Source organism: Notothenia rossii (genome assembly GCF_949606895.1).
Source record: "Notothenia rossii genome assembly, chromosome: 2".
In the NCBI taxonomy this organism is placed as follows: Eukaryota; Metazoa; Chordata; class Actinopteri; order Perciformes; family Nototheniidae; genus Notothenia; species Notothenia rossii.
In genome coordinates, this window is record NC_136904.1 from 90,047,292 (window position 1) to 90,061,727 (window position 14,436).

At 41.6% G+C, this 14,436-nt stretch overlaps 1 protein-coding gene across 1 annotated transcript; it reads right to left on the minus strand.

Annotated features, from left to right (window-relative positions):
• Positions 1 to 6,968: 6,968 nt before the first annotated feature.
• On the minus strand, positions 6,969 to 11,051 carry LOC307029750 (uncharacterized protein; the record flags this gene model as incomplete). Its single annotated transcript, XM_079665831.1, has 10 exons — positions 10,757 to 11,051; positions 9,921 to 10,023; positions 9,564 to 9,704; positions 9,280 to 9,455; positions 8,850 to 8,986; positions 8,499 to 8,592; positions 8,071 to 8,406; positions 7,821 to 7,977; positions 7,616 to 7,743; positions 6,969 to 7,289 (listed from the first exon to the last, which is right to left on the minus strand). The coding sequence occupies exons 2-10, from the start codon at positions 10,015 to 10,017 to the stop codon at positions 6,969 to 6,971; spliced, it is 1,587 nt and encodes a 528-aa protein (XP_079521957.1). The 5' UTR covers positions 10,018 to 10,023; positions 10,757 to 11,051.
• Between the last annotated feature and the right edge of the window lie 3,385 nt (positions 11,052 to 14,436).

A 14,436-nucleotide genomic window follows, 5' to 3' on the forward strand; every position in this document is an offset into this window, starting at 1 on the left:
GTCGATCGTGAGTGTGGTGCGGGTAGATCGCGGACCGTTAAAAAAAAAGTAACAAAAGAAAGAAATTAAATTAAAATAATAATGTTTTGAAAAATACGTTTTTAGATGTAAACCTATCATCCACCACCCCGTTAGCAGGTGCCACTTGATTAACATATATTTGAGACACCTCAATAATATAATACATTAACCGTGCTTTACGTGAACCTCATCATGAGTCATAACACAAGAGAGGACGGCAGGACTGCAATTTCCCGTGTTCAGTGAATGCAACAGAGGCAAGTCACCAGACCAGAGAGTTGCATGGAAATACACGTGTGCTTGTGTCATTCAAGCTCGGCTCTGTGTGTGTGTGGCAATAGCGCATTTAGGGAGAGAGGGGGAGAGAAGGGGAGAGAGGGACCGGTGGTAGCGGGGATCGTGATGTTAGCATCTGGTTAGCTAGCTGCACTAACGGACATAAGGAGCTGTCTCCACAACAAGCTGGAGGAGAGTCCTCTCCTGTCAGACTGAGGGGCTCAGGTGAGCTAAAGGACTCCGAGTGTTTAGAACGGTTTTGTCACAAATTATTCAAAAGATTATTTCCGTGGCACACCTTCATATGATCATTATAGTTATACAAACAATAAGAGAATAAATGAAAAACAGGTATGAAATAGCCTACTATATGGCAGTAAAACAAGATTACAGTTTGAAAGGGGAGTGATTTGTAAAATATCCATAAAGAAAATCTGTTTACAGTTCTGTTTCATCTGGGTGTTGTGAGATGTATCCATAGATCTCTTCATGTTGCTCTCAAAGTGCACCAGATTGATGCTTTCAACTTCAATATTTTAAAAAAAATCTTCCCGGGGGAACATCCCCCGGACCCCCCTAGAGGAGGTGAGGACCTAGAGGAGGTGAGTACCCCCCTAGAGGAGGTGAGGTCTGCCCCCCACTCATAAAAAATAGCACTTTACCCCTGCCTATATGCCTTGAGCTGATTATGGAGCCTTCATTGTAACAGTAATTCAGATGCAATTAGCCTATATAAACGGCCTCAAATTGGAAGCATTGTCTGGGCCGTGTTTTTCACTCAATTCTGCAATAGGTAGATCTCGCCTTTCACCTAGGCCGAGGTCGGTGATCTTGGGATTAAAAAGGTTGGTGACCACTGGCTTAGAACAAGGTTCTGCAGGTTTACATTGTATCCACACATTTCCCCCCTCCATCCAAATAACCACAGTTCCTTCCAGTCCCTCGTCTTTATTTCCTTTTCATCCCAACACCTGTACAACATGTCTTTCATTCTTTCAAAGAAACTCCTCAATTCAATACATTCCACAAACTCGTGCATACAGTTTTCTACACCCACTTTACACACATCACACTCCCTCTTTACCTCACCATCAAACATGCTCACAATTAAGTTATTGAACACTCTATTGTGTCGTAATAGAAAGTCAAAATTCTCACACTCGGGGCTATTTCCCTTCACCCTTAAGTTCACCCATATTTTCCTCGCATCCATCTCGCTCACTACTTTCTCCCACACTTTTTCAGAGGCAGGTCTCCTTACATAGTCTTTCCTCATCATTTCATAGATACCTTTCATTGTCATTTTTCCCAGGGTGATCCTTTTTTCCCCCGTGCCTACATATAGTTCGACTCTGCTCTCATCGCTTCCCGCCTGTTCCCACTCAATCCTCCTCCTCCATTCATCTGGCATCCCCTCCTTTATGCTATCCATCACGTTCTCAGCTGTCCTCAAACCCATCACCAAATCCCTTTCCCTCACTTCATCCACGATGACCTGCGACCTCATGAACCCAGGGACGTACTCATAGACCAGATCCTTCACTGTTCTAAAACCCGCCCTCCACATTGGCAAGTTGAAAATTGAGCCTTTTCCATCCTTAATCCTAGGATTTAGGAAGATAGGCTGTTGCCACACTTGCCTTACATTCACACACTCGTACTCCACATTAATCAAAAATTCTCCCCATGCACTCAAAACCTCTTTTTGAAATTCACTCATTCCATTCATCCTCCCTTTCCCCATCTTCATAAAAGCCACACTGTCACCACACCCGCCGCACTTGCTCAGAGCATCCCCTAGAAAGACCTTCCATAGGTGGTCGTTCTTAATGTTCAGGTATCCTATCATCATCTTGATCCTACTTGCTTTTCTCTTTCTATCTAAATTGATTAACTTCAATCCCCCATCTTTGTATCCATTCTCCAAAACCTCCTTTGCTATCTTCACTCCCCTCCCATCCCATAAGAAACCACTTATTATTTTGTCTATTTCTTTCAGCACCTTCTCAGGAACCTCCAGAACGTTCAACACATAAATAAGTTTGCTCATTATCAACCCGTTCACCACTATGATTTTCCCTCTCAATTTCAGCTTCCTTCTTTTCCAAAAGGTCAGCGTTTTCCTTATGCCCTCTGTGATTCTTTCATACTGGATGTCTCTGCCCTCCCTGTCCTTTATCCCTAAATGTATCCCTAGCACTTTGAAATATTCCTTGTTTTCTTTTAGCCCCAAATCTGTTCTTCCTACAGTCACCCCTCCTATAACCATGTACTCTGATTTATCTAAATTGACCTTTGCCCCTGACGCCCCTCCATATACTTCTAAGCTTTGAAGAATCCCCTTTATGCTCTCCATGTCCTTTACAGTTAAAGTGGTGTCGTCTGCGTACTGATACAACAGACTCATCCCTCCTCCTGGGTTATGGCTAGAAAGGATCCGTCTAATGTAAATATGACGTCACGTTCTCGTTCTAACTCTCGTTGTAATCGGAGCGGCTCGGTTGTAATCGGAGCGGCTCGGAAGCGCAGTCACGTGGCTGAATGTTTACGTTTGGGATGGCGAGAAACTAAACTATATTAAGTATGTAAATACTTGTTAGCGGTCTTGCTGTTGAAAGAAGAATGACAACACTGTAGATCAGCAACACTATGGTTTATTTTGTATTCACAGGCAAGTCAACGTTGTTGCAGTAAAAGTCCCAAGATAGCTCCTGGTGCAATAAAATGTATGTTGCATGTTACTGCTGTAGATGTGTTTACCTCTTTTATATCCCGTTGGGTAGTTTAATCTGCAGCAATGCATCATATTCTATAATATCATCATATATGTGTAGCTTTGTTTCTGTCGTATCTTTCAAAAGTAAAGTGAAACAGCTGTTTTCAGCTTTGTGATGATGTATTTTCCAGCTGATCCAAGAGGCTTTTTAAACACCTTACTTGGCTTAAGAGGGAGGGGAATTTTCTCAACACATAAAGGAACACTTTATCCTTCAGTTTATCACAAACATTACATCAACACATTTGGAGATCCTAATTTGAATCCAGTCTGTAATTTGATATTAAGGTTTTAATAATGAAATGAGGTCATGAATCGAGTTCAAGGTTAAGATCATCTTTATTATCCTATGTACAAAAATGAACATACAACATTAATATAACAGAAACGAATAAAACAAAATAACATTATGCAACTCTGATCTTCTTGCTGATACTTTTCAAAGTTACTTTTACATTTGCTCTACTTCTCCTGCTACTGTTTGCTCTGCTTTCAACTTCTCTTTCAACTCTGCTCTTTACTCTGCTTTCCCTGTTTCCTCTGTTCTCCTCTCCTCATCTTCTCCTCAGACTATCCTCCTTTTGCTGTATCCTCTCCTCTCCTGTTCTCCTCTCCTCATACTCTCCTCCTTTTGCTGTCTCCTCTCCTCTCCTCATCTCCTCTCCTCCTCAGACTCTCCTCCTTTTGCTGTTAGATATTTAGACTGTAATGACAGCTTATGATATACTTTTTATAACTACATAAATCACATGCAATGGATTCAAAAGGTTGTTTTACTTACCACCTCTTCACAGCTCCATTCATCTCCAAGCTTCCAACATTCACCTGGCGGTGGTGCCTTGGATGAAAACAACTTTTGATATGATACAATACAACAACACTAGTTAACACCTATCTACAGCAATAAGCACAATGAGAAGACTAATGGTCTCTTTTATATCAGTTTCTATTGGAGTGAAATGAACTGTGCCATGTCACATACACAGCAAATTCAGAAGTGTTAATTCAACTCCTAGGGAGTTAAATTCAACACTTTAAAAGTGTCTATATTGGTCCACACTAGATCGAGTTAAAATAACACTTTTTGATGTGTTAAACATGACAGAGTTGAAACAACACTCTCAGTAGTTGAAATGTAACACTCACCAGTGTTGAATTTTCCTAACACTAGTGTGTAGTGTCAAAAATTAACACTATCATTGTGTTGTTTTAACACTGAATAAGATTCAGATTATATTAACACTATTGATAGTGTTAAATCTATATTAACACTATGGATAGTGTTAAATCTACATCTACTACTACTACTCATAATAATAATATAATTTACAAAGAAAACCACACAAGTTGCAGTTTGAATCTGTATTTATTTCAAACAAGCTCACCACAAAAAAAACAGCACTGGCTTTGCAATAACCAACAATGACCAACACAGGTCACACGATATGACAATGTGGCACAATATAATATTTTTCACACATCTTATTAGAAAACTGTTTGTCATAGGGTCTGTAATAAATCAACTCCTTAACTGGAAAAACAGAAAATGAATCTGCGCTCTCACTGATACAGTATGCATTGAAATGATCATCAAAATAAAGAGTGTCCACTCTGCATGTCAAAATAAATGCTTGCTCATTATGTACAAGAATGTTTGTGATCTTTCTGAAAACAGGATCTTCCATATTTGTTCCAGTGCAAACAAACATACCAATCTGATATTCTGTTCCATAGTTCTTCACCCAATTAGTGGTTGACACTTCACAGTATGCATTTACATTAAATACAGAACTTAAAACATCTCCTCCTTCCAAGCTATCAATAGTTTCTTTTTTCACTGGACCAAACTCAAATCTCTGAAAATCAAAATTCTCCCAGTGGTAAGCTAGCTGTCTCTGGTGTTGTTTCATCAATGCTTTTGTGATATTTTTGAAATTTTTCACTGATCTTTTAAAAAAATTATGTTTCGCTTCAAACCACATACACCATACATGAAGGAGTGGACCTATTTTTCTAATGCAACGCGGATAATGTAGCATAAAATGATGCTTTGGAATCAATCTTTTCTCTGAAAACAAAGATTTAAATAGCTTGTGGTGGTCCTTAATCAAGTGCTTCAAAAAGTATGTCATACCGTTAGTTACAATAGGTGAAAAAACAATATTCACAATCTGAATCAAGAGGAGGAGCAGATTCCAGTAACAGTTATTTCTTTCCAATACATCACCAAAAATAAGAGGAGCATTTCTCACAAGACACCACGACTGTATTGCATTTAGACCAAGGTCCTTGCTAACATCATCCATTTTCAACCCGCTTGGCCTATTTTTTCTCTCAATATAACCATAGTTGAAACTTTGGATCCTCTGTGACAATGATTCCAAAGACAGATACTTATGGTTGACAAGGTATTGAAAGATTAGTTTGAGTTCGTACTGTACAACACCTTCAAGTAAGTCGTGCATTATGTCAACTGCATAGTTGTCAGAGGTGTGGAAAAAATGCAATGTATTGAGCAAGCATGTCTTTTTGACACCAAATGTTGAACTCAACATAGGATTTTCCTGTAGAGCTGCACAATGTTCTGCATGCATTTCTTTTGTACGAAAAATCATGCCAGGGTCATCTTCAGTAAACATAGACTGTGCCTCAGCCTTACTTGTCAAACAAAATCTACAGTAATAGTTAGCGCTGAAGGACTCGACAAAACCGAACAGTCCATGTAAGCCTAGGTTGTCACCTGTTACTTGTATAACAGAACCAAGCAAAGGTGAGTCTGAGAAAGGCACCTCAATTCCTTGTGTTTCAAGTATTTTAAGATCATCAACAAGAGGCTTTAAGATGTCATCAAATCCATAAGTCTTCAGGTCTTGTGAGTGAAAGAGTGCAACAACATGTATATTCATCAACACAGAATTATATTTTGGGGGCAGGTTCCTCAATATAAAGTAAATGCAACCAAGTTTGTGAATCCCTTTCTTTGAACCTAAGGGATTTGCTGTCTCAAACTCATCAAAATAGAGTTGAATTTGTAGAGCATGTTTGTTCTGGGAAAACAAAACGCTATTCTTGAAGTATGAACCATCACATATGTCTTTATAAACTCCTTCTTCTTGATGCTTGGCTTGCAAGAAACTTTCACACAATTCAGTGTTCTTGAACATATACTTAAGAGTTCCCAGGATGGGTGTATACACAAATTTATCAGTTACAGGGACCTGACTGTAAGTTCCTGTTGTGTGATCCCTGCGAACATCAAACCGCACTCCAAGAACATATTCAACAGGTTCAACAATTTCCCACTTTTCCTCAAAGAACTTCTGTCGTTTCACTCTTGTGTTCAAAGTTGAGAACGGATTTTCTAGTTGATCAAAACACTTTTCCACCTTCTTTTCAAAATCTGTGCCTTGAATTTCTGGAGTACAGCTGAGAACTGCCTCTCTTGCTTGCGTATGAATGTCATTTACAAGATCCTCCATGGACCCCACCATTGCTTGGACTGTGCTCTCAGCAACACCAGATGCTTGCAACTGTGCTACAACAGAAGCACACATGTTTAACACAAGATTATTGTCAACAGAGAGCTCGGTAGTTGTTGGAGAGTCTGTAACTGCCTGTGAAGTTGAGGGCTCACTAACTTCATTCTGAGTGTCCACATTGTCATCAGTATTAGTCAAAGCAACATCTCTATGTAAATGAACAAGATGCTTCTTGAAACCTGAATAGGTGCAAAACGATAAACAACATCCCGGCTGTCCACATTTTAAACGTAATGTCTTTCCAGGATATAGACCGTGCTGGAGTCTTAAATGCTGACAAAGCAATGCAGAACTTTTGTGGTGTGCCTTACAGACATAACAAAGAAACATATTTGCATCCAGGGATATGTATCACCTCAAGCGTTGTGCAAAAATCTCGCTCTGAGCTCCTTGACTCTGGGACTTTCCTTGGCACTTCCCACATCAATGTTAAAAACTGTGGTTTGGATGAATGTATAGAAGTTGAAGAGGGATTCGTGGTAGTTGACACTGAGGATGAAGTGTGCTTTGAAGAGCTCGTCGAAAGCTGCCAAGGATGTCTGTGCCTTGCAAGGGATGGCCTTGTGGTCAATGATGATGTAGTATCTTTGGATGCTGTTCTTCTTTTGATCCACACACAGGAGGAAGGGCTGACCCGGGGCCACACCAGAAAGGAAGGTTTGGACACTGGCTCCATTCTTTAACAAAATGTAAACAAGAATTATGAGAAAATCATGAAATAAACTGAAATATGACTGAAGGCACAAGTGAAAGTTTGCATAATTATGTCCACATGTCTCCACGAGTTGATGACAATAGGAGTTTTTTTATTTTTTATTAATTAATTGGTCAAAGTTATTGTTATCTGTTAAAGGAAAGGTTGATTCGTTAATCGTGTTATCTGCAGCCTTTCCAAAATGGAGATGGCGTACCACAGTGTTTTTGTAAATTAATAATTGTTAACCTAAAAACAATCACAAGATTAGTCGAACAGCCCTACATAAGTACATTACTATTTGCATACCTGCAAATATCGAACAACATGGTCTTCAGCTTGACATGCGCTGATTTTTGGACTCTTTTTGTGGCCTTTGGACGTGGGCGGCAGCAAGTGAACCAACAGTAGAATGCTTGATAAGTCACTGTCCCAGCCTAGGGGAAAAACAGGAGAAAATGTCTGACACATTCACATCATATAATTTTAAAGAGAAGAAACTAACCAGACCCACCTGAGTCGTGCTGCGCAGACAAGAGGTCTTCAATGTGTTCATTAGAAGTCAGTTGTTTGCAGTCTGTCAGGATCCTAGGTTTGAAAAAAGTAGGCCATTTTGCCAAAAATCTGCCCGACACTTCCTCTCCAAACATCATGGTGAAATCTTGGTCAATCTACAAAAGAACACACATTTTTATACTTATGCAACTTAAAAGTTTATACATTGAGTGACAATTCACTAAATATAAAGAAGTTGTCTTTCTTACCAAGCCAGTGATGTCGAGGAATCGTGGGAAGACATCCAAAACTGTTGAAGAGCACTGCTGATCTTGAACCAGTGTTTGGCGGTACTGAGAAGTAGCCCTCATCTTCTCTTTGATTGCCGATTCATCAGTTGAATGTTTCAAAAAGGATATTGCTTCATGACACTGCTCACCAAGCAGCTGCTTATCTGTGCTGAGAACCTCCCTCTTTCTCTTTGGACTATCCTGGTAGGGTGTGCTGGTGGAAGATCTCCGGGACTGAGCTGCAGTGTTGCGCTGAACAGTCTTTATCCTCCAGGCCAAGTACCCGGATCCACTCTGTGGGTCATAGAAGTGTTCCTGTAATATTAAAAAGATTAAATTGTAGAGTAAGTTCAGACCATATTACTACTCCATAAATTGCTATACAAGCTATTAATTTATAAACTTACATATCCATTGTCTGAGTATGGATCTCTGAGGCTGGGAAATAGAGAGATGATGCCCAAAGCATATTTACTTCGCACAGACACAGGCGGGCTCCTCCTGAAAGATCAACATGACATTACTACAATTCCTTCAGTGCTTACAAGTTTTACTGTTGTAGCTTCACTGAGTTTTAGTCTCTCTCAAACACTTAGTTTTTGTATCATGTTTTAGCCATTTAGTATTTATCTCTTTCATAGGAGAAAATAAATAATAAGTTGCTTTACTAATATGCATTACGCAATGTCCTAAAATAAGTGTTCTGTTAAAAAAAAATTGCATTGAGTGAAGTATAAAAATGAACAATGAAGTCTTACCCATGAATTTCAACCATGTCAGCCACAAGAAGGTTCACCAACTGTCTCCTTGTGCTATCCATCAATGTCTTCATTTTATCATATTCATCCAAAATAATCTGTCCACCCGGTTTAGCCTTTAGAGCATCTCTCACCATCTAAAAGATAAAGCAAATTAGCAATCACCATCATTAGAGCTGCAACAATTAATCTAACAATTATCAATTATTAAATTAATCATCAACTATTTTGATAATCGAATAATCAGTTTGAGTAGTGTTTTAAGAAAAAAAATGTCACTAATCTATGAATTGTTTAAATATGGACAGATTAATCGAAGATGAAAATAATCGTTAGTTGCAGCTCTAATAATCATTACATCCAACAACAAAACAGTTTAACACAGTTCAACTGCACAATATATTTGTGTGTGATATTTGATAACTAAAACCTCTTTTGCCGATTCCCGTTCAGCATGGGTTCTCCTCCCTCCATTTGTCTGAACAATCACTGTTGCATCTGATGAATCAGAGGATACTGCCAGGAAGTCTTCTGACACTGACAGAGAGGAGTTGTCTGATATCGGTGACTCCAACGAAGTGTATGAAAGATCATCATGAAGCACAACTGTAAACAGTTTTAAAAATGTAAACACAAAAGGAAAAAATAATTAGTTCTCCACAAAACTCTTTAATATTGACGATCCACTCCTGGCCTCACAAGTCTGAGTCTCACCTGTTGACTTGTCAGTTGCCACCCTAACAGTAAGGTTCCCTGCTTGCAAAAGCTCCTCAAACACATCTGCATCGATTTCTGTCCCTGTTTCATCTGTCAAGTGCAGCTCACTCTCAAGTGGAAGATCTAGCTTTTGAATGACTGATAAAAAAAATTAAATTCAGAGCCATGGAAAAATTATAATAAACAGAAATTTGCTATACTTGTTTTTCCTAACATTTTAGGTCAAGGGCACACAGGGCATTACCATTAGCTATCATAAACACAACTCCATAATATGAGACATTTACACATCACATCATTTCAGTAGATATAACAATTAGTCAATTTCTCTGCTCTATTAAAAATGATGCCAACCTTTCTGAAGAAATGTGTTGAAGTCATCATAGCCATCTTCAGTCTCAGCCACTTTGACATACTTCTGCGTTTCTCCAAATCTCACCTTCACCAACATGATGTACTACAGAAAAAAGAAGAAGAAAAGACACACGCACTACGTCATCATTTTCAGTATGTTCACCATGGATGTGGAGAGACATGAAGATTTTACCTTGCCTTGAATTCGACCGAGTATCTGTTTTGATTTTTTTAAGCATTACTCACGAGTTATGGTCTGGTGTGTCTGTTTCTCCAGGAAGCCTAACCTACAGCAGCAACATGCTAACTTAACTTGCCCGACTCACAAAGCTAGTCTGACTTTTAGCATTAGCAGCAGTCTTTGGGCAGGCAGGAGCTCAACCCCCAGGCCCAGCCCCGGCTCTCTAAGTTACTCTATCGCCTGGCATTTTCATCGAGACGAGACCATAGCTAATTAATTACCGTACGCGCACGGAATGACAGATTTTTCCCGACAGAAATCAGTTAGCCTCGTGCGCGTGCTAACGCTACGTCATTTTAGCTAACTTAGCTTTTTCCTCTCACAAGAAATGTGTAGTTATATACCGTGTTATCCGAACGTGTAGCCTATACTTACGCTAAGCAAATTGTGTACATTCATCAACACTGATGTGCAAAAGGAACATTAATGCACCTTTGAAAAAATATAAAACAGCTGCCATGCTAACCTTAACATGGGACTTAGCCTACCTTGTTAGAGCTATAACGTTAGACAGGACGTTCGACACATATAACATTAAAATACTACTGCTTAAAAAAGTATTATTAAATGGGCATGACGCCTTTCATTTACTTACAGAAAGATACTCCGTGGAGTCTGGACGTGAAAAGAAAGTCGTCCTCTGCCGACCCCGCTCGAGCCTCGAGTCTGACTCCGAGTCGTCCCGCTCTTTAGACAAACACGTCACAGGTCCGTTGGAATTCTGGGAGTAACACTGTTTAAGTGTTGATTTTAAAATGAACACTTAACAGTGTTGTTTGGATTTAACTCCCTGGATTAACACCAACTCTTTTGAGGAATTAACTCTCACATAGTTGAATCAACTAAGCAAGTGTTGAATTAACACTGTATTTTTAACATTTAACACCAACACTGGAAATTTAACACTTTTGAATTTGCTGTGTAGGATTGGAATGGATGATTGGCTGTGTTTTGTGAATATAGAGGAGATTGCAAAAGTAAATATACTTTGTTCTTACCTAAAGCATATATCCTCCTCTTCGTACCCCTGCCTGCTCCTCCCGCATTAGACTCTGGGGACTTAGCTTTTAAAATCTTGTCCAAGCTGTCCTCTCTGTAGTTGGATCTCATGACCTCAGCTTTATGACCCACCCGGCCTGAAAAAGGGTGTCTACGATGGCTGGTACTGAGAGGTGTTATGGTCCTCTTCTGCCTTTTGTGTTTGGGGGGCGTGAAGGTGAGAGGAAGACTACTGTCATGTGGGGTGTGTTGCTTTACGTCCTCCAAAAGATCATTTAGTCTTGATATCACTGTACACATGAACGTCTCATCCTGTAGGTGGTATGTGTGCTCAGTAATTTCCCGCAATAAGGTCCCACACTGCTGTATTTTCCTATCTCTTGAGGACTTTGAGTGGTTACCACTGCTCTGATTACAACGAGAGTTAGAACGACGTCTGTTCTCGATCTTCCCGCGATCTTCCCGCGTCCCGCCCACCCCGACCCTTTCCGATTACAGCCGAGCCGCTCCGATTACAACAAGAGTTAGAACGAGAACGTGACGTCATATTTACATTAGACGGATCCTTTCTAGCCATAACCCTTCTCCTGGTACTTCTACTCCTCTTACTTCCTTATTTTTCTTTAACAGAGTAGCGAGCGGCTCTGCTGATAGCGCATAAAGCATAGCAGAGAGAGGGCACCCTTGCCGGACTGACCTCCCCAATCTGAAAACGTTTGTAATTATCCCATTAACTTTAAGACAACTGACCGCCCTGCATATATCCTCTTTATCCATCCAACTAGTCCCTTCCCGAAACCTGCTCTCTCTAACACCTTAAATAAATATGAATGATTAACCCTGCTGAACGCTTTGTTTAGATCTAAACTAACAACTATTCCACCTTCCCCCCCTTCATGTGCGCAATAGTGTCCCTTATACTACTCACTGTGTCGCTGATATCCCTCCCTGGTATGCTGTAGGCCTGTGCACCCCACTACCGTCCCAATCGCCCTCTTTAACCTGTTCGATAACACCCGTGCCAGAGTTTTGTAATCAGTGTTTAGCATACTCAAAGGCCTATAGTTCTCCAATTTGTCCCTACTTCCCTTCTTATAAAGAATACTAATCACCCCTGTTGAAAGGTCAGCCAGCAGTTCCCCCCTCTCTTCCAGCTGCTTAAACAGCTCATAAAGTATGGGAACCAGATATCACTCATACCATTCTCCCTCATCACTTTTTTCAATGCGCCACGTGAAGAGTCGCTTTTAAAGCGCATCCCCACAGACACATCTATTCTCCCACACCACACGTTGAAATCACCAAAAATCATACAGTTCCCCCCACACTTCCCTTCTAAGCTCTCAAGGAATCCCCTTCTCTCCCTTTCCTCATTAGGTGCATATATATTGATTAACTTATATATTTCACCCATATACTCAAACACTACACCAATCATTCTCCCATCCCCATCATCTTCCACTTTTCTCACATTCTCCACCACCCCTGTTTTAATTAGTATAGCCACCCCTCTAGCATTCGTACCCCCGTTACTCACATATACATCACCAAGCCAACTCTTTTTCACTTCATCCACACACCTTTCATCCCAGTGCGTTTCTTGGAAGCAAACAATGTCAGTGGCACATAGCATAATAGCCCTCTCCCTTCTGTCCTTCTGTTTTAGCCCATGTCCGTTAAATGATGATATTGTCACCATTGTCAGGAGAAAAAAGAGATATATCATCTTCAAAGTCATTTCAAAACATCCTCACCCCGTACACTGCCCATATTACTTTTCTCACGCCTCGATGCAGTCTTCGCCGCCTCCGTGCTCGCCTCTCTGGAGTTTTGTTCACCGTCAGGACCCTTCTCCACCTTCACGATCCCAGACTGCTCCTCGACCGTCATTCCTCCATATTCGTCCTTAGCCTCAGCATAGCTCCTCTTCCCATCTGGCTCCGGTGTTTCGTCGCTTCCTGTATCTCCTCTCCCTTCATTACCTCCGCTCTCACTCCCAAAGTCTTTCTTTTTATACACTTCTACATTGTTTTCTTTTCTTTTGTTATTCTTCTTTCTTTTTTTACTTTTGCTTGCCTTTGACGTCTCTTCAGCAGGACTTCCCTCCTCCTCTTCCACTCCAGCACCTCCGTCATCCCCATCCTCTCCCGTACCGCTCTGCCGCCCATCTCCGTTTTCCCTAAGCAGCCCTCCTTCTCTCAGCGCTTCCTCTTCATTGCTGGCGCACCCCATCACACTCCCCTCCTCTCCCTCTATTTGTGCATCCGTTGCGGGCTCCTCTACTCCTCCCGCCTGCTTCTCCCCTCTCTCTGCTCCCGTGTTCCCTTCAGCAGCCGGCTCGTCCTCCACCGTGCGTCTGTCTTTTCCCTTCTCACAGTTCCTGGCAAAATGCCCCACCCCCCCGCATCTGTAGCAGACAATTTCCGGGCATTCCCTGTAGATATGTGTTGAACTGAGGCATTGCCTGCAGACTTGACTCTGCCTGTCATGTAACACTTTATAATACTCAGATCCCCCCACAACATCCCATTTGACCGAGTATGGGAGGGAGCGGACCTTCTCATTGAACAAAACTCTCAGAAATCGTGTGCCATCAGCCACCCTAGTTCCAGGCAGAAAACGCCTTTGAAAGTGTCATCTGTGTCCTCCTCGTCATGTCAGGACCCTCAGGGCCTCTCAGCACTACCTCCCCGACGACGACCTCCTCAAACACCACGTCCTCCGAGTCCTCTATGTCCTCACTTTCAGATTCTCCTTCAGCGATCAGCAGCGCCTCCCCTCTCCTATCGTCTCCATCCACGCTCTGTATCTCCTCCTGAACTTCTCCGGTCTCCAGGTCGCTGTGTCTGCTCGCACCATTACTGCCGGCTCCCTCTCCGACACTTTCAGACGCCTCCAACATTTTCTCGGGCCCCAGGTCAGTTCTTTTCCTCACGTCTCCGTTGTCCGCTCCCTCTTTGCCATTCTCTTCACTCGCACCTCTTGTGCCTTCTAAAACCTCACTTCCATGAGGTTTCCCATCTTTCTTTTTCTTTTTCTTTTTCTTTCTCCCAGCTTTCACCTCTTCCACCTTCCCATCTTCTGGCTCTCCCCCCCTTGACTCCATCACACCCTCATCACCTGTGTCATCACCCGTGCTACCCACTTGCCCTCCCCTTGTGGCCCACCCTTGCCCTCCCCGTGTGGCCCCTTCCTTCCTCCCTCTTTCTGCCCCTCATTCAGCTCTATCTCCTCAGCCTGCTCTTTTCTCCCATCTTCCTCCAGCCCCTCATCTGC